Source organism: Pipistrellus hanaki, assembly GCF_964339955.1.
Source record: "Pipistrellus hanaki genome assembly, chromosome: 3".
Classification (NCBI taxonomy): domain Eukaryota; kingdom Metazoa; phylum Chordata; class Mammalia; order Chiroptera; family Vespertilionidae; genus Pipistrellus; species Pipistrellus hanaki.
Genome location: NC_140505.1, coordinates 6,636,747 through 6,656,782, shown reverse-complemented (window position 1 = coordinate 6,656,782; position 20,036 = coordinate 6,636,747). Strand labels below are relative to the sequence as shown.

At 53.8% G+C, this 20,036-nt stretch overlaps 1 protein-coding gene across 8 annotated transcripts in view; it reads left to right on the top strand.

Moving 5' to 3' along the window:
- The window catches only part of ACSL1 (acyl-CoA synthetase long chain family member 1), a 59,892-nt gene that overhangs the window by 22,037 nt on the left and 17,819 nt on the right, over positions 1-20,036 (top strand). For all 8 annotated transcript variants that reach the window (XM_084877762.1, XM_084877755.1, XM_084877756.1 and 5 more), the window contains exons 3-9: positions 9,425-9,539; positions 12,898-12,962; positions 15,756-15,857; positions 16,762-16,861; positions 17,666-17,844; positions 19,476-19,508; positions 19,658-19,709. In XM_084877762.1, coding sequence (XP_084733888.1) covers positions 9,425-9,539; positions 12,898-12,962; positions 15,756-15,857; positions 16,762-16,861; positions 17,666-17,844; positions 19,476-19,508; positions 19,658-19,709 — 646 coding nt within the window. The remainder of the gene's footprint in view (positions 1-9,424; positions 9,540-12,897; positions 12,963-15,755; positions 15,858-16,761; positions 16,862-17,665; positions 17,845-19,475; positions 19,509-19,657; positions 19,710-20,036) is intronic.

The following is a 20,036-nucleotide window of genomic DNA, read 5'->3' as shown; positions in this document are numbered from 1 at the left end:
CTAATGCGCTCTGACAGGTACCAGTGAGGTCTGGGGCACGCTCTCTCTCCCGGCAGCGTTGCCCTCACTGTGAGAAGAGGGCTTGGCGAGTGCAGATTTAAGATGTTTGTAATTTAGGCCGGCCGGCGTGGCTCAGTGGTTGAGCCTTGACCTACAAACCAGGAGGTCAAGGTTAATTCCCGGTCAGGGCACATGCCGGGGTTATGGGCTCGATCCCCAGTGTGGGGTGTGCAGGAGGCAGCCTATCAATGATTCTCTCTCATCATTGATGTTTCTTTCTTTCCCTCTCTTTTCCTCTCTGAAATCAATAAAAGTATATTTTTAAAAAGAGATGTTTATAATTTAGCAGTAACTGTAAAAATTACCTAAGTCTTATTTCTTGTATGAGAAATTGTGGAAGCACTTACAATGTGATTTTTAAGTTCCAACTTAGCATGAAGTCACTGAGTCTTACTGAAATACTCATACATTTTCACTGTAGACCAGTTTAAAACTACAGATAAGCAGAAAGAAAATTACAATCTGTAATTTCACTACCTCGTAGATAGGCTTCCTGATTTTTCTTAGAAATGGACTTAGCTCAGATGTTCAGAATTTGTAGGTTTACAGACTTTGCTTTGCATTTCTAAAAGGTCATCTTAAAATAATGGATGTGAGATTAGCCTCGGATGATACTTAGTAGTTATAAATGCTTGTCTGGAGCGCACTCATCACATGGGCTTCTGTGGCAGAGAGAGGAACTTAATTCATTTCATTAAGTATTAATCAGGAGCTTGTGTATCTGGCAGGGCCGGCCGCCCAATGAAAATGTTGTCGCTTCACTCCTACTTGGAAAACAAGCGAGCGCCCTGTGCCAGTCCCCACTCTCACCCCACGTCCCCTGTCACACCCGCGGTCCGCACCCTCCGCTCCCCGTACACTCTGCCGGGTACTAACATGAGGAGCGTCTGCTCTTTGGGGTTTGGCTGCGTCTCCTCCCTGCCCACCCTGGCTGTTTTTAAAGCAGCAGCACTGAGGTCTCTTATAAAAGCCACAGCTGCTGACATATCCTTCCACACATCTGGCTCGTACAGAGGACGTTAGCCCTCACGTCTGCACCTGCACAGGAAGGCGATAAGGACATACACTGTAGAATGGACAGGATCGCTGGTGCTAGCAACAGAATCCAGTGTCTTTAGATAGATAGATAGATAGATAGATAGATAGATAGATGGTAGATTTTTATTGATTTCAGAGAGGAAGAGAGAGGGAGAGAGAGAAACATCAATGATGAGAGAGAATCATTGATCAGCTGCCTCCTGCACGCCCCCCCCCCCCCCCCCACTGGGGATCTAGCCCGCAACCCGGGCATGTGCCCTGACGGGGAATCAAATGGTGATCTCCTGGTTCATAGGTCAACACTCAGCCACTGAGCCACCCCAGCCGGGCACTTCGCTGCCTTCTTTAAATCTGTGAGCGAGGCCTGCTCAGCGTCCTGTGTAGAGAGCTGTGTCCCTGCCTCACCGGCAGCTCCCAGGCTGCGGCAGGGAGGTGAGGGCCGGCCTTGCCTGGGTCAGGGAAGGGTCCATCTTCCAAAGGGAGTTTGCTGCTGCTGCTGCATGACTGCGAGCAGACGACAGAAGCGAATCGCTGTGCTTGTCCTTCCCCCCAATCACTTTCACACGTGGGCATTAGCTTAGCTGGTCTCAGCCTGTTCTCTGCGATTGTGGTCCCCGTGCCCTCCTGTGAAGATGATCTCCCCTGGGGTGACTGGGAGCCATGAGGGACTGGTCAGGGCCCAGACCGCGGCGGTTGCGGCAGGCACACAGGAGAGCATGTTGGAGCTGGAGGGGAGAAGGCCGAGGCCGGACCGCCGCTCTGCGTGGACCAGGCAGCCGTGGGCAAGTGCTCCCGCCTCTTCTGACCTTCAGTTCCTCGTCTGGGAGACGGAGTGCCAGTGCCTCCCCCAGCACGTTGGTACGAGGACCCTGTGGAGATACGCAGAGGTCTCCCTGGCCCCCGCACGTCAGTGCTCAGTGAATGCCAGTTTTCTTCTGGAAAGGTCTCCTCGTTCACCCTCACATGTGCATGAGAGAAAACAATCATCTAAGGAGGGAGCTGCTCCGGCCAGCAGCTCGGTGCGCAGCCCGGTCTGCTGCCTCCATCGCGGTGCGGTCATGTATCGCACCTGTGGCCGGAGGGGGCGAGAAATACATGGGACCAGAAGGAACGTTTGGGTCTTTCTAGATAGAAGGATCTGAAGGATCGGTGGCTAGAGCTCTCGATCCTAGGAGCAGGCTCTTCTGAAAATGGATGCGCAGGGAAGTGAACCCAAAGGTGGTGATGGAACTGAGAGGAGGAAGGGGGGGTGCTTAGATCAGAGATGGGGTCTGGGGTTCTGCACATAGTGGGGCATGGGATTTGAAGCTGTCAGGAATGGGAGTGAGGACGGGGGAGGGACACAGCTGTCCGAACCTGGGCCGCAGCAGCAAGAGCTGGGCCCGCGAGCTTCTGCCTTCTCCTCACCCCGCACCTTCAACAAGGCAAGCCGGGAGCCGGGGGGCTGCAGAGGGGGTATTTAGGGGAGCTTTTGCTTAGATGTGTTACTCTGGGGGGTGCAGACATCGGCACTTTTATACCAGTAGTGACTTTTGCACCTTTTCTAAAACCTGGGGCTTTTTAATAACTATGAAAACCTGGCTAACTCACTTTTTCTTTTCTTTTTCTTAAATATATTTTATATTGATCTTTTACAGAGAGGAAGGGAGAAGGATAGTTAGAAACATCGATGAGAGAGAAACATCAATCAGCTGCCTCCTGCACACCCCCTACTGGGAATGTGCCTACAACCAGGGTACAAGCCCTTGACCGGAATCGAACCTGGAACCCTTGAGTCCACAGGCTAACGCTCTATCCACTGAGCCAAACTGGTTTCGGCTAACTCACTTTTTCTTACTAAACTCATGTTGTAGGGAACAACTGGGTTTCCGTGTGTTGTTGGACTTGGCCGCTAACTCGAAAGCGACTAGTGTTTCGAATGCGGTGGGAGAGGGCTTGCTGGTCATGGGAAGCGGCTTTGGGGGGATGGGCTCCTAGGGGAGGGGTGGGCAGCGCAGGGAGCTGGGGAGGAGTTTCTGAGCTGGGTGCCATGCCTGGCCACGGAAGTACCAAGTAGCTGCCTTCGGGAATTCCAAGCAGGAAGGGGGATTGTTTTAGGAAAAACATCCTGGGTTCCTCTAACCGGGAAGAGACGCCCCGGTCACTGGATGGGAATACGGTGAAGCAGGTCTGAAAACACAGTGTCGTTTTGTAGAAATGGTGGCACTTCCCGGCCTCAGCCAGCCGGGAGCACGTGTGCTCTCATGTGGGCTGTGATGCCCGTTTGTTTTTTGGTTAATCCTCCTCCAAGGATATTTTCCCATTGCTTTTTAGGGAGACTGGAAGAGAGAGGGGGAAAGACAGAGAGAAACCTGGATGTGAGAGAAACACACCGATTGGCGGCCTCCTGCACAAGCCCTGACCAGGGCCAGGGTTGGGGAGGAGCCTGCAACCAAGTACATGCCCTTGGCCGGAACTGAACCCGGGACCGTTCAGTCCACAGGCTGACGCTCCATCCACTGAGCCAAACTGGCTAGGGCTGTAATGCTTATTCAAGTTTAAAAATAGCCTCCCTGAAGCAGGTTCAGCTCACGCCAAGTGGAAAACGATGGACATGAATGTTCCCAGCCTCTGGACACAGATCCCGGGTTACGCCAACCTCTCACAGGCCGCGCTGGGCTCTGGGCCTGCAGCCTCCGCTTCGGGAGCGAGGGACGCCTCACCCGTTCTAAACGGCAGGTGTACGGAGGGGCCCCGGGCCGGCTCCTTGTGCTGGGACAGCGTGTGTGTGTGTGTGTGTGTGTGTGTGCGTGTGTGTGTGAGTGTGTGTGTGTGTGAGTGTGTGTGCGTGCGTGTGTGTGTGCGTGCATGTGTGTGTGTGTGTGAGTGTGTGTGTGTGTGAGTGTGTGTGTGTGTGTGTGCGTGAATTTGGGTTTTGTGGCTCTAAACTTCCTCCCCTTTCACAGGGTGGGGTACTGTGTTCCCTTCTGAGGGTGGTTGAGACTGAGGTGTGTGTAGCAGCGCAGAACCAGTTTAATCCTGCCAGCCTCCCCAGCCCTAAGGGAACCCTCTGATGGGGACAGTGGGAGCATGGGGAGTGGGGAACGGGAGAAGGAAGAGGGAAAAGGCTCGGAGGATCTGGGGAGAGCATTGAGGAACCAAATCACCAGGCAGGCAGCGGGGTCTGGGCCTGGCTCTCAAAGACGAGATGACCGAGGCGCGGCAGGTATGCTTTTAATGTCCTGTCCACTGTCCTTCAGGACATGTGGCGGGAGGGTCACTGTGGGCTGGCCCTTCAAGGCCCTGGCTTGACTTTCGGAGATCCAGAGCTGCCGGGCATGAGACCTGGGGCCGGAAGCCTGGCTGCAGGTCCTGGGGTGGAAAAGGAGGGTGTGCCTGTCTGTAGCAGGTGGTGATGGTGGTCTGGCCATGAGCGTCGTATGGATGTAAGTGCTGGAGGAGTCTTTGCACAGGGAGGATACTGGAAAGAGGAAAGAATTAGTTATTTTCACTCCCTGGGACTGTGGTTCCACCTGCTGCTTCCGTTACACCCCCCTTCCCTCCTCTTCACCCCCCGCCCCCCCCATCCCGCCCTAGATGGATTTAACATTAAAATCCAGCCAAGTCTTCCACAGTCTCTTTAGAAGTTACTACTGGGTTTTTCTCTTCCTCCTCCTCTGCTCTCTCTTCTTCCCCTCCTACCTCTGCACCTGTGTCCCTCTTCCTCTTCCTCTTCCTGCCCCGCCCCCACCCCTCTCCTTAGGGAGAAGAGCAGGGTAAGGAAAAGGGGTAGTTGTGGCCCGTAGATGGCTGGCCGTTTTCTAGATGGAGACGCGTGAGACACAGTTTATGAAGCGTGGGCCTTCCTGTCCCCCAGAAGCCTTCAAGGATGTGGTTTGCTTTTGCGTTTAAAGTGGGAGTGGCCCCAGATGCTCTGTCCATCCAGTGCTCCTTCTGCCAGAGGCTGGCTAGCGCTCCAGTCCGGGAACCGCTGACACCCGTGTTCACCGAGGCCTGCCCTTCTGCCCCCAAGGGCAGTCTGACCTCTCACTGCCTGAGCCAGCGCGGGGAGCTCGGGCCTCAGCCTGCAGAGCTGGTCCGGGGCATTCTCCCGGCCTCTGCTCTGACTGTAGGGTTTCACTCCTCCATCTTTTTTTTTTTTTTTTTTTTTTTTAAACAAAAATGGAAAATTATATAGCCACATGGAGGAAGTGCACAGCAGAAGAAATAAAAGGCCCCATAACCCTCCCTGACTCGCAGTCTTATGATTTCCAAACATGTGATTGGGGTTACCTGCTCCGTTTATCCTGTTTCTTGAGCAAAACTGACACCCCATCCCTACCCCCAATCTGCAGATGATATCAGAGGTCAGGAGGCCACATTTGAAGTCCTTTAAATTTATGTAAGTGGCGGTCCTATAAAAATAGGCGCACGTGCTTGAAAGACCCAACAATCAAATCCCAGGCTTTTGAAATGGCCCGATTTCCGGGGCACACGCCGATGTTTTGAGTCCAGTGGCTACAGACGTGCTCCCCACCGCTCAGCTGCAGCCCCTCGCCCGAGTGGGGGTGACCAGGGTCCTGACACCTAGCCTTTATACTCGGCGTTTTAGCTCAGGAAGAATGGCCACATGTGTGCACATCGAAAACGCATCTTCGCCGGAACATGCGGTCATTTCAAGAGCAACAGATTTCAAAGCTCAGATCGTGCTGCTCGGCCTCCGCCACCCCTGATTCCTTCCGTCTCTTCTCCTCGTGAAGTTACGGAGCTTGCCCCACGGTCAAGGGGCAATTCGGCCTTTCCCCCTTTGCCCCGGGCCTTAGGCTGGCAAAGAGCCCATGCATGCTTCATCCTCAGACTGCAGCTAACTCTCCTAATTGCTAACTAGAATAACGAGAAATGCCCTGTCCCCAGGGTACGTTGCTGAGAGGATGGCTTTCCTGGTACTCGGCATATAATTAACTCCTTTAACCTGGACTTGACTGCTTCACCTCCATGTTTCCCAAAGTCCTGAGGATTACATACCAGGACTTGACTGCTTCACCTCCATGTTTCCCAAAGTCCTGAGGATTACATACCAGCAACACATTAACCTCCCCAAAGGATTCTTCAGCCGGAAGTTTGCTATCAAATCCTATCCTACAGCAGGGATTCCCAAAATGAACTTTGGGGGGCTGACCTATCTTGAAGGGATATGGTTACCACATATCAAAAGCTAAGCTTCATCTCTTCTCTCAAACCTACCCCCAGTTCCTAGTCTTTTGTTTTTAAAAATATATATATTTTATTGGTTTTTTACAGAGAGGAAGGGAGATAGAGAGTTAGAAACATCCATCAGCTGCCTCCTGCACACCCCTTACTGGGGATGTGCCCGCAACCAAGGAACATACCCTTGACTGGAATTGAACCTGGGACCTTTCAGTCCCCAGGCTGACGCTCTATTCACTGAGCCAAACCGGTTTCGGCTAGTCTTCCATTTTTTATAAAACGGACACACTGTCTTCTCAGTCCTCCACCTCTCCCTTCTTTTCTCCACATGCATTTGCCTGCCAATCCCACCCACTGGGCTCCGTGCTCCCAGTGCCCACCTTCTCCCCATTCCCACGTGGTCCGCCCTGGACCAGACCCGTGGGGGTGGGTTTTCCCAGTCTCTCCCTCCTGCTCGGCGCACTGCTCACGCTCCTGTGGATTTCTCTCCCACACATCACCCACCGTCACCACCTCCCTGCCGGGGACCTTCAGGCCTCCCACCCGCGCGTGGATGTAGGACTTCTCGGAGGGCTTGCTGAGCCCCAGCCCCGGAGTTCCTCATCCAGGGGATCTGGCCACGGGCTGGTAATGTGCTTTTCTACCAGGACAGTGCGTCCCCTGGTCATCCTTCGAGGCCTCGGCTCCAGGCTGCTCCTGTCTGCTCGCTCTGACTTCCTCCCTGCTCTCGGCTCAGCTGTGCTCGCTGGAGCCCCTCAGGTCACGTAAGGACACGCGCCAGGCTTCTCCGGAGCAAGCTCTGTGTCTTATCCCCTGATTCCCATCTCGCAGTTGACAGGTGTGGTCACGACGCAGCAGAGGACACGGGGGTGCGGGGGGAGGGGGGAGGCATGGCTTTTGTAGACAAAACTCTGAGCAGCGTCAGCAGGCCCTCCCCGTGGAGGCAGGCCCCGCGGTGCAGGCAGCGCAGGCAGCGTGGCCAGGAGGCCTTTGTTCACGCCGAGGGCTCCTCGTCACCAGGCTTTTCATGCCTCTTCCCCTTCTTAGCCTTTTCTTCTCCCCGTTCCCTGGCATGTCATTTCCGTCCCTCTTCTCTTCCTGCCTCGTCACGATGGTTGAAGAGGTTTCTGAATCTTACTATAAAGCCACAGAATTGCTTCTGAATTCTAACCTGAGCATCTTTTGTAGCAAAGATACGGGAGAAGAAGGACCGTTATTGTATTGGGGCATGCTATAGGGTGTCTGAGTCAGAGTCTACACGTTCATCTTTTACAGGAAACAGGCACGTTGTCGTTCAGCTAAAAATAACCCTGGGCACGGACACATGGTAACCCCATTTTACAGACGCGAAAGCAGACTTAGCGCTGAAGCAGTGATGGCGCATGATTCTGTTTCCATCTTCATGCACACGGAGAATGACTGCTTTGCTTTCTAAAGCTGCATGCTGTAGTTACTAACTGTATCTGGCACCGTGGCTGCAGGTATGAGGGAGTTTCTGCAAAGTTAGAGCAAAGCGTGTGAAGATAGGAAATATGCCTGGGTGATATTTACTCCAGGAAATTATTAGCCGTTTTAGATGAAGACTTAAATACCCATGTGTAGCGCCTAGTGGAGACTGAAAAAGACACACAAACGTAAACCCACAGAAAAAAGCCCGGAGAGACTCACCCCACTGGGAATGGGGCCAGTCGTTTTGTCCTTGGTGTTAGCCAAAACATTTTTACTCTGTGTAAATGATAACTTGGAGGGGGAGGAAGAGAGCATGTGGGAGGAGCCGAGAAGAATTATAATTAAAAAACAACAAGATGCCCTAGCTGGTTTGGCTCAGTGGATAGAGCGTTGACCTGCGGACTGAAGGGTCCCAGGTTCGATTCTGGTCAAGGCCACATGCTGGGGTTGCAGGCTCAAACCCCAGTGGGAGACATGCAAGAGGCAGCCAATCACTGATCTCCTGCCATCATTGATGTTTCCCTCTCTCTTTCCCTATCCCTTCCTCTTTGAAATCAATAAAAATATATTGAAAAAGATAAAATTTTTTAAATGTTAAAAATCTTTAAAAAACAAACAAATAAAAAACAACAAGATCCCAGCTGGTGTGGCTCAGTGGTTAAACATCGACCTATGAACCAGGAGGTCATGGTTCCATTCACATCAGGGGCACATGCCCAGGTTGTGGGCTCGATCCCCAGTAGGGGGCGTGCAGGGAGCAGCCAATCAGTGATTCTCTCTCATCATTGATGTTTCTTTCCCTCTCCCTTCCTCTCTGAAATCAAACATACATATATATATATTTTAAAAACACAACAAGAAAAGGAATCCATCCAAACATGCCTGGCCCTCGTTACCTCAGGGAGGGTCTCCTCGTGGCTCTTCCCACCAGCTCGGCCTGCACAGCTGGCCTGCTCTCCTTCGCGAAGGCCTCCCTGCCTCCTTTCTTAGCACCTCCAGCCAGCAGCGACTCCTCTCACCTCTGAACAATCCTTTCTTGCTGGCCCCGTCCATCTCATTTCCCTGGCGTTGCAGCTGGGAAGGCCCCTGTCCTGAGTTAAACAGAATGGCAGGCTCTGGCCCCACAGGAGCTGGCCTTGGACTCCTCAGTGCCTGTGTCTGGACCCCCTGCGGTGTCTGTGGCCCCGAGGGCGAGGGCGCAGCAGCTCACAGGGTGAGAACAACTGCCCCTCAGGTGACCAGGCTGCTGGGCAGGTGTGCTCACTGCGCCAGCGGGGAAGACGGCCAGAGGAGGGCGCCCTGCGGCATCCGCTCTGCGTGCTGTGAGTGTGCGGACACCGTGCACAGACGGGTCTGCACCTCCTGCGTCTGACAGCCATGATCGCAACTGGCAGATGCTCTGAGAAACCAGAGTTCCCAGCCAGCAAAGGGAACAGCGGGAATGACCTCAGAGAGAGTATGGTCAGCTATACGTCGTAAAAAACACTTTGGATAATGCGTGGAAGCGAAACTGAACGTCGTTTCCCTGCGAGCTGACCCGACGGGTCCTCTGCTCGCCCTCCCTCCAGGGCATGCCGCAAGCACTGCTGGCTCCCCTGCTCCCCGGGGCTCTGGGATGGAGGCGGGCACGTCAGGCGGCTTGTTTTCAACGCCTCCTCCTAACGAGCTGTCCGCCTGCCTCTTTCCGCAGGGCAGCGATGGCGCGCGGAGGTCCACGCTCCTGGAGGGCGACGAGCCCATGGCGTTCTTCTATGACGACGTCAGAACGTTGTACGAAGGTTTCCAGAGGGGCATCCACGTGTCGAGTAAGCACCGACCGAGTTTCTGTGCAGATGCTGATTCCATTCCGGAGTGGCCTTCCTTCCTTCGTGTCGCTCAGGCCTCCCTCTCCTCCCAAGACTCCTCCAGAGTGAGACCCCGAGCCCACGGCCCCTCCAGACGCTCCCCGTGGCCGCGGCGTGGGTGCCCTGTCCAGACGTGTTCAGCACGCCGTGTGTTCCACAGTCACACGCACACCCGCTCGCTGTGGGCCCACGTTCCCTGCAGCCACCAGACCCGCCTCCCTGGGCCTGGTCCGGCATTTCCCAAAGCTCTCCACCAGGAGACTCATATCTTAAGAAGTAAATGCTGGCGTCCCGAGGAAGCAGTGTTCCTTCCGTCAGGGGCACTGGGAATGGGGCGGCGCTCAGTGACTGACCGTGGCCGCAGAGACCCCGATGGCCCGCCCCTGCCCTCCCTCCCAGCCCTCTGCGTCCCAGGACGCCAGCCTCTGTGCCTGCCCTCCCCACCCATCCCTGAGCCTGTTCCTCCCACCTGCCTGGGCACTTGTGTGTTCTTACTAACCCTCAGAATTCAGGCTGCACTTCTCCTTTTCTGTAACCCCTTCCCGGGCTGTCATCTCCCTTCCCTTCCTTCAGGCCGGTGTGGCCCGCCCCCTCTCAGCATCCGCACCCTTTTACCGCCTCCGTGACCAGGTCTGCCGTCTCTTCTTCCCACAGTGACTAAGCCTGGCACTCCCACCTCTGTGCCCCCGCCCCTCCTTCTGCTTTAGTCTCTTCGCTTTGGCTTGCTCCGGGCTCCTCTCCAGAAGCGGTCCTTGGCGTCCACGCTTTATTTAAATCTGCTGGCGGTTAGACTGTAATCTCCTTAGGTTACTGACTGTGGCGCTATTGTCCCCCCTCCCCCGTCCCCCACATGCTGCCTTTGATGTGTGCTCGAGAGGTGCTTTTCCTTGACACCGGCAAGTTGGACTCTGTGTTCACCGTCGCCCCGGCAATCCTGCAGCACGCTCATTAAGCCCCGCTATAAAGGGAAAGCGAGCGTACCTCTAGATTAGGGGTGTCGAACTCAATCAGAGAAGGGGCCAAAATCTAAAATCCAGCCTAAATCGCGGGCCGAATGGTTTACTGAACAGTCATAAACTGACAATGTCATAAACTGACAGCGGAGTGCAGTGATGACAGCGCAGTGCGGGCCACATTGCAAGGCCTGGCGGGCTGGATTTGGCCCGCGGGCCTTGTGTTTGACACATGTGCTCTAGATTATTGAATTGACAGGTTTCTTCAGAGTTAGTATCAGGGTAAGGGTTTGTCTATTAGAATAAATAGAAGGTAGATCAGCCTAATTAAGGGCACATGAAAAATATATATATATGCCTGTGTGTGTGTGTGTGTGTATCATTTACCACCACGACAAAGCACACATGTGTGTAAATATACATACATTTTCCCCGTGGTTAGCAGAGGATGAGATTCATCTAGGAGGACACTTCTGAGTGTCCCCTGACGTTAAGTCACGTAACTTTGGGGGGTCACCGTCTCTACTTGGGAAATGAAGGACTTACATGAATGTTTCAGAGACGTTGAAGAAAAGTAAGTTCGGTGATTTTCGCTTATACTGACTGAAGAGGGCTGCTTTACAGGTTATTTTATTCTTTTCTTTTTCCCCAGAGGAGCTTTTTATTCCAAGCTTTAGTTTTCCGAGGCTGCCATAGATGGACCTTCTGTAGGAGAGCGAGGCCAGCATCTGGATAGGTGGAGGTTGCTGAGTGATGGCAGAGCCAGCTGAGAGTTTTCAGACCTGGTGTTTGAAAGCTGTGCCGGGGCGCGGTTTGCAAAGATTGCGATCCCTGTTCAGTGGTTCCCATCCCCAGCTGCACTTCAGGGTCAAGCGGGGGGAGAGGGAGGTGTGTGGAGCTTTTGGAAAATACTAAGGCCCAGGCCCCATCCCTGTCCGGTTATGTCAAGAACGTTGCTAGCAGGGCCTGGGTATAGTGTATATTTTAAGTTCCCCAGCTGAGCTTGGGCTCACTGCACTGTTGAGCTAGAGCCCACGAACTTCTCCTGTGAAGGGCCAGATAGGGGATGTTTTGGGGTTTGGGGCCATCAGGTCTCTGTTTCAACGATTCGGCTGCAGCCTTAGATAACATGTAAAGGAATGAGTGGGCTGCGTTCCAGAAAGTGTGTTTACAGCGCAGGGGGCAGGCCTGATTGGCCCTGGCTGTGGATGGCCTACCCGTTTTCTTGAGGAAAAAAGAAATATTATTTCTTATGGCCACTGTACTTTCTTTCCCATCCGAAACCACGTCTGGTGGAACTTGTCGTGGTTGGCGGGTCTTTTTCACTTTTGGAGATGACAATGTCATACAGCATTGTATCAGTTTCAGGTGTACAACACAGTGACCCCACAGTGAATAGTTCACACCCATCACCACACAGAGTCGAAGACTGTGCTGTTTTCACACACAGAGAACTGTGTGGTTCCCTGTGCATCACCCCCAGGACCCACTTGCTGACCCCGGCAGCCGGGCCTTCATCGCAGCCCCTGTGGGTGGAAGAGGCTCTGAGGCCAAGGCCCCCTGGCGCTCTCTCCTGCATCGGTCAGGTCGGCCTCGGAGCCAGGCCTCAGGACGGCCCGAGGCCTCACCACTGAGGCTGGAAGCCACACGCGCACCACACCTCTCAGGGCCCCGGAACAGCCACGCTCTGCTTTTCCTCCCGCTTCCTCCAGGTCAGATGCTCAGGTCTCAGAGCGGAAGTGTAGAGGCCTCGGTCAGATGGGAGGTGATAACCCTTCCAGCTTCATTCCGATTCCCGGGAGAAGGAGCAAGCAGGCCCAGCACGCAGAGCTGCCGGCAGACCTGGTTTCCCTGGGACACATTCCTGTGTGCGGTCACCTCTGACCGCCTGAAAGTGGCAGCTTCTCCCCCGGTGAACCTAGCCTTTCCCTCCAACAGCTACAGCGGAGCGTGAAGTTCGCTTGGGATCCATCTGTAGAAAGGAACGTGTGTCATTCCAAATGTAAATGACTTGGATTGTATTTATTAATGAGCTAGCCGTTAGAAGGAATAATTCATATGATTAACATGGGTCTTTCTTTCTGCTTATTAGGTACCTAATTTGGAGTCAGGACACATCCTGATATTTCCTAACTTTTGCATATGCCTTCTCTCATTTTCCTCCTCTCCTGCCCCACTTAAGGAACAAAATAGAAATAAACAAGAAAAGAAAAAAAATCAAATCAAAACCCAGGGAGAATTATTTCCCACCTGAACTCATTATTTCTAACCTGAGGACCACCAGAGTCTCCCGGAGCCTGTAGAACGAGGTGGACTACCCCCTAAGATGTTGATACATGTTACACCATTGCTTTCTCCTCTTTCAGATAACGGCCCTTGCTTGGGCTCTCGGAAGCCAGACCAGCCCTATGAGTGGCTTTCCTACAAGCAGGTGAGTTTTGGGGCTCGGTGGGCGCCTTGCACAGCTGGAGTGGCTCTGTGTGTGGGTTCTCGGAGCCCTCCGCAGAACGTCTGTGCCTGACCAGCTCAGAGCTTTAGATAAACATGCAGCATCTGCTGGGGAAGTCTGACACACAGATTTGGGGAAAACCAGTGAACTGATTTAGCTGGTGGTTCAAAGTATTTAATTTTTATTGATTGATTGATTGATTGATTGATTTAGAGAGAAAGAGAGAGAGAGAGAGAGAGGCGGGGGGGAGGGAGAGACAGACATCAATTGGTTGTTCCACTTACTGATGCACTCGCTGGTTGATTCCTATATGTGCCCTGACCAGAGATGGTACCCACAGCCTTGGTGTATCAGGATGATGCTCCAACGAACTGAGCTCTCCAGCCAGGCCTTCAGCACTTTGTTTTGGAGCCAATGGATGCATTGTGGAGTAGAGTATAATTTTGAACATAAAATTCTAGAAATGTGTCGAAGCAGGTGACTAGACCCGTGGAGGGATAGGTCTGCCCCCCTCTGCCGTGAGAGGTTCTGGGAGAGGCGAGAAGCCCCAGCACAGAATAACCCTCATTTGTAGATGAGCAAGACGGGTCCCAGGAAGCGATGGGCTCGCCATGGTCCCAGCTGGTTAGTGGCAGAAGCCTGGCCAGAAGTGGGGTCCGTGCCATCTGGTGTGGGGCTCAGCAGTGTGTCCTGGCCAGCGTGGGACCCCTGCGACATGTGACCCGGGGCCACCACCCACAGCCGCACGGAGACACACCCTTGCTCATCACAAATATCAAGGACGCGGGGATCTGGCTGTTGTCACGCGTGTCCCTCCGCAGCCCCGCCTCGTCCACGTGGGCTGGTCAGTAGTGGTTTGTGAATGGTGGGTAGCAGAGCAGGAGGACACTGCCCTTTAGTTGTCGTTTGATGATTTCGATGAGTCCACACGCGCGTGCTTCTCCTCGGTCCCGGTGGAGCTGCGGACCCGCGGGAGCAGCTGGCGGCGGCGGCCAGGCTGCCTTTGTCCCCGGCGCAGCTGCCAGGAAGTGCTCCCTGCTCCAGGGGCGGGCACCGGGCCTCCGTGCGCACTCAGCTTCCTCCTTCCAGGCTGTGAGTGGGCGTGTGGCTCGCAGTGGCTGTCGTCCGGGTGTGCGTGTGGAGGGGTTGTCATTAGGAGCCACAAAGCCAGCTCGGGAGCCAGGCTTTCTGTCTCCCAACACCAGCACTCAGCATCCTTCCCTTCCCTCGACTGAGCAGCAGCGGGTCCAAGGCTTTGCTTGGGTATCTTGAGAGAGAGGGCAAAGAGGCGAGAACCACAGCACGCCTTGAGTGGAGGCATGACTGGATGGATTTTGCTGTTTTGTTTGCCTTCCCAAAGCCAAGTAATAGTGTTCAAATAGTAGTTTCTGAGATCCCTCCTTTTTGCATGTGGTGCAAAGACCGTGGGTGTTGCATGATGGTCTCAGGCCTCAGCATCCTTGGGTGTGTTCTGGATCACCTGTGCTGCATTATGTTCAGCAGTATTTTCCCACATTGCTTCTCACATGTCGGCGGGAAGCAAGAACACCCCACTGCGGGCTGGGATTTCTTTTTCTTTTCTTTTCTTTTTTTTAAATATTTTTATTGATTTTTTTACAGAGAGGAAGAGAGAGGGATAGAGAGTTAGAAACATCAATGAGAGAAAATCATCAATCAGCTGCCTCCTGCACACCCCCCACCAGGGATGTGCCCGCAACCAAGGAACATGCCCTTGACCAGAATCACACCTGGGACCTTTCAGTCCGCAGGCCGACACTCTATCCACTGAGCCACACCGGAGCGATCCTGAGAAGCAAGGAGAGAACTCCAATTTTAAAGATTTCAAAAGCTTTTTTAAGTTAATCTGGGCAGGAATGGAGAGAGGATGGGGCAAGTATGTAGTCCTGTCTCCTTTTTTATACATCTACCTATTTTTATTTGGATGTAATAACAGTATGCATTGATGTATATTTTCACTTAGGATGGTCGCACACATTTCTAAGTTTGGTGTGGTTTCCGTAACTGTAATATGGACGTGCTGTATGGCATTTCGCAGCCGTGGCCCTCGTCCCCTGGAGGTCCTGTGACTTTTCATGGGTGGGGAACCTCCAGCCTGCAGGCTGCAGAGGCCCACGGGACCATTTGGTGTGGCCCTGCCAAGACCAGATGATTAGTAAATTAAACGTTTGCCCAACTACAGCAGGCTGATTCTTAGACTGATAATTGTGTATGGCCCGCACATTATGTTATACATATCCAAATGGCTGTTGGCAGAAAAAAGGGTTTCCCGCCCCAGCAGGTAATTGTGTGAAATATGTGTCTTTGTACATAAACGTTTTTAAGCCTCCTTTTAAAAATCGAATTATTTCCTAAGAATAAAGTCTCAAGAATGGAAGTGGAGAGCCCAGTGAGAAGAACTTTCTTCCTTTTTTAAAAGATCTTCCCCAAACTTGCTGTTTCGGTGTTGATACCAGATGACAAGTTTTGGCTGCTTAGCTGCTCTTTATAAATACAAAAAATAAAAAACCCCGCGTCCCTGTATGCTTTTGTAATGTGACGGGTTCTGTGAACCTGAGGTGTGAACGGGCCTGGTGGGAATTCCTGCCGTGGCTGCCGCCGGGGCTCTGCGGGAGGCCCGGGAGGTCAGGAGTGGGTCCTGGTGAGGAGGCCGTGCTGTTCGGGACGTGGCCCGAAGGTTCCTCTGCTCTCACCTCCTCTGTGCGTGCTCTCCCCCCGGGGTGGGGCCTGAGCGGCCACTGCTTCTCCTCCCTCCAGGTGGCGGAAATGTCGGAGTGCGTGGGCTCGGCGCTGATCCAGAAGGGCTTCAAGGCCGCCCCCGACCAGTACATCGGCATCTTTGCCCAGAACAGACCTGAGGTAAGGCCCCGCAGCCCCGACCGACCCACCGACCGTCCATCCGTCTGTCCGCGGCTCTGAGCGCTCTCCGGTGGAAGAGCCGGTCAGCCCACACCCGCCCCCGCTGGGGACCAGATCTTGTGGCCGGATTTCTCCTGAGAATGTGGCTCTGGGTCCCACCTTAGGAAGTTACACATGTAAAACCCCACCCCAGGGCGCCCCCGAGCATCCCGCACATTTGCCTGGGAGTTCGGTGAGCTGCTATGTGGCTGCCGAGTGTGGAGACCAGATGACCAGTTCCCGCTTCACTTCTTTACGTCGTTCCTACTCTGGGGAGGTTTTGTCAGAACAGTTTTCCTGTTGGACAAGTGCGTCCCTCCTTGCCCCGTTCCCACCCAGTGCACGCCTCAGCCAGGCTGACCTTCCTCTGTCCACAGTCACTGTTTCGCTGAGAAGCCCCGGAGGCTGTGCCTCGCCTGGGGGCCGGAGCCAGGCGCCTCCCGAGCCAAGGCTTGCCCCGGCCCAGGGCAAGCCTTCTGGTCCCCACTCCCTCGGGGACCTCCAGGCCAGCCAGCGGCTCACTGACCTCCTTCCTGCTTTGAACTCTGCAGTCCCCGCTCTCGGGATCTCCTTCCTTTCTCTCCATCTGTCCACAGGGTGCTGCTCTAGCAAGGGGCACCCCGGTTACTCCCCCAGAGAGGTGGCCCTCGGGGCTCCGAGTCACTGGCTGGTCTTGGTGATTGCCTTGCACAGTTGCCTCCATCCTCCCAGCAGATGACACCTGCTTCTCAGCAGGGGCGAGCGTTTGGTCCTCACTGTGAATCCCTCGCGGTGCCCGGATGTGCTTTTGATCCAGTGTAGGTCTCCGTGCAGTGGCTCCATGATGACGTGTCCTTTTCTCTCCCAACCCTCCCTGTCTGTGCAGTGGGTGATCATTGAGCAGGGATGCTTTGCTTTCTCCATGGTGGTCGTTCCCCTCTATGACACCCTGGGAACCGAAGCAATCACTTACATAGTCAACAAAGGTACGTGTGGTCTCCGGGTGGACACCGGCCTCGTTGTTAGATTCTGTGATTGACATTTGCCTATATTTGATTCGAAATGGATTTTATATTTAAACTAGAGGCCCGGTGCATGAAATTCGTGCATGGGAGGGCGGGGAGGGTGTCCCTCAGCCCAGCCTGCACCCTCTTACAATCTGGAATCCCTCAGGTAGGGTCCCTAGGCCTGGCTGGCAATCAAGGCCTATAAGGGCCTTCCTTCCCCCAGCTGCCGGCAGCTGCCCACCCCCCACCCCCTTCCCCTGCCACTGGTTGCCTCCCTCTGCAGGCAACGGGCATGGGTGCAATTGCTTGGCTGGCCTGGGCCTCCCTCTGTGGGGGGATTGATCACGGGCCCCCAGATCGATCGCCCCGCAGAGGAAGGTCCCACCCACCCATCGCAGAACTACCAGCCAGTGGCCTGGGATTCCCTGTGTGGGGCAGTGGATCATGCAATTGATCTTCGCTCAAAGGGTGGTCTGGGCCTCCCTCTTTGGGGTAATCATGGAGACTCCCAGCCCCCTCCCCCCGCCCATCGGGCTGCCCTGCAGAGAGTGGCATGGGGCAATGGCAGGGCCCCCTGACCAATCGCATCACACCCGCCTTGGCTGGCCTGGCGCCAGTGCACGTCATAGCGAGGTCGTCCGGAAGGTCCGGACAGTCATCCTGCTGTGCAGTCAATTTGCATGTTACAATTTTATTATATAGATGTCCATCTACCTTTTTTAAAATTATGCAGTCAAGCTCGTTTTCCAGAGCATCTTGCTCATTGTACCTCTTGTTTTCCAGCTGAACTCGCCCTGGTTTTTGTGGACAAGCCAGAGAAGGCCAACCTCCTATTGGACGGTGTAGAAAACAAGTTGACCCCCTGCCTTAAAATCGTGGTTCTCATGGACTCCTATGGCAGCGATCTGTTGGAGCGCGGCAAGAAGTGCGGGGTGGAGATCATCAGCATGAAGGCCATGGAGGTGAGTCCTGCTCTGCCCAGGTCTGGAGGGGTCCCCAGGGTCATCTAGGCTCAGGCGTGGCCTCCACTGGGCCACACGGGCTCAGCCCCGGCTGGCTGCCTCAGCCATGAGTGATACGGAGCAGAAGCTCCTGTCTTGTGTGAAAAGAATTCACGTGCACCCAGAGTCACCGTCCCCTCTGACAGTCCTCCCCTCCAGCGAGCTGCAGTGCTCACCCGTTTATTACAGAGCCGGACACGCCGCGCCAGTGAAGGCTGGGAACTGTAGTTCAGTTGCAGGCAGGGACTTAACTTTGTGCCTCTTTAGGCTTCAGTGCCTTTTGCTCTCTGACTTGTATCTAAAACGGAGCCAGGTGTGGACATCCGCCGCCCTATTCTTTCCCCCCAAATTGTTTTTGTAGAGGCCTGGTGAATTTCCAGCAGGGATGTGGGATTTGGTTTATTTTCATACTAAATTTCTCCAAGTTCACATTCATTGCAACGTTAAAGGTAACCATTCTGGGGGAATGAGTGCGGCTCGCACTGAAATCAGCTGTTCGGCGTCAGCTCCCGTGAGGCGCTGATCCTCCCCGTTGGCTTGGAAATTAGAGTTCAATCCCAAGCTGCAGGCAGGAGGGGGACCTCGCATGGACACATCATAGCAAGAGACAGGCTGCACAGAGCCAGCCGTTCCCTTTCTGAAAACCTTACGTGCCTTCCTGGATCTGTTATAAATAGGGCTTAAAATGTATGCATGGTTTTCTATAAAGCATCGAGGCTCTATTAGTAAGGATCTATCAGCCCTTTCCTGGGGAAATTCAACATCAGAGAGAAACTGTCATTTGTTGTAACAGAGCCTCCTGCCTCACTCACAGACACACACACACTCACAGTCACACATCACACACAGTCACACATCACACACATAGAAACATACACTCAGACACAACATACAGTCATTGAGGTATATGCCCTTCACCGCAATCGAACCCAAGCCCGTTCAGTCTGTGGGTCGACATTCTAACTGCCCAGCCAGATGGGCCAAGGCGAATCCGTCCTTCGTAGCCTTCACGCCCATTCTGGAGCAGCCTTACACCTTCCATCCCAGCCTGTTTGGTAATCAGAGGTTCCCAAGTCCTGTCTCCGCCCCCACGTGGGCTTCCGAATGGCTGGCATTGACATCTGCAGGCTGGCTCCCTCTCCCCGGGTGGAGGTGTTCGATAGGCTGAATTGGGTGAGCAGGTGCCTTGCTGTGCTCTGATTTGGGGATCTGAGCATCTACAGCCAGCTCTTTGGTGACAGTCAGGAGCTGGGTTTTGTGAAAGGCCAGAATAGGGAGTAGGGGCCAGGAAATGGATCGTGAAACACTCTGATTCCTGTCTTTTGAATAAATCTTATTGCAAAGGCCACCCTGATACCACTTACAGAGTCTGGTGTCAGAGAGAGGTGTCCGGACAGCGGCTTCTTGGAGCAGTGCCTACGTTTTTTGGTTCAGGTTGATTTGAGTTGCCGTAGTTAGTGTCATAGAAATGTCTGCTGTCTTTGAGCAGCCGTCAGTGAATCCACAGCGAAGTCAGGCGGAGGGGCTTGATGTGACCTTCTTCTTTGCATTGAGAAAAGCGTCCATGTAAGATGTTTTTCTCTTTTCTTCAGGACCTGGGAAGGGCCAACAGGAAGAAGCCCAAGGTAAGACTCTGCCAGGCCCACCACAGTCCCCTGGCGTTTCACTAGCTGGTCACCTCGGAGACCAGCAGGGGTGGTAGGTGATGGGTTACGGCTCACAGCTGTCTGTTCTGACTTATGCCGCTTCCTCCTTCTCCTCTTACGTGCCGCAGCCTCCAAAACCTGAGGACCTTGCAGTCATTTGTTTCACAAGTGGAACCACAGGTAAGTTCTGCCATGGACTTGCCTCTGAGTGGCCTGCCAGTGTGTACTCCCTGCCTCCTTTGAGGACGAGTTCCTTGGGCTGTAGATGGACCGAAGGCAGAAGAGACGGAAGTGGTTCAGACACTGTCTTCGCATCCCTCTGAGAGACATTCTCAGAATCTGAGTGTCACATATTTCCTCAACCACTTATTGAAGGTGACACTCCATCCATCATCCTGAGACACCAACCCCGTATCACTGACTTACAGAAATACAGACTCCTGTCTTTTCTTCTGCAGTTGCCACACACCCTCCAAAATTTGCCCATCATAGTAAAGATTGTTTATG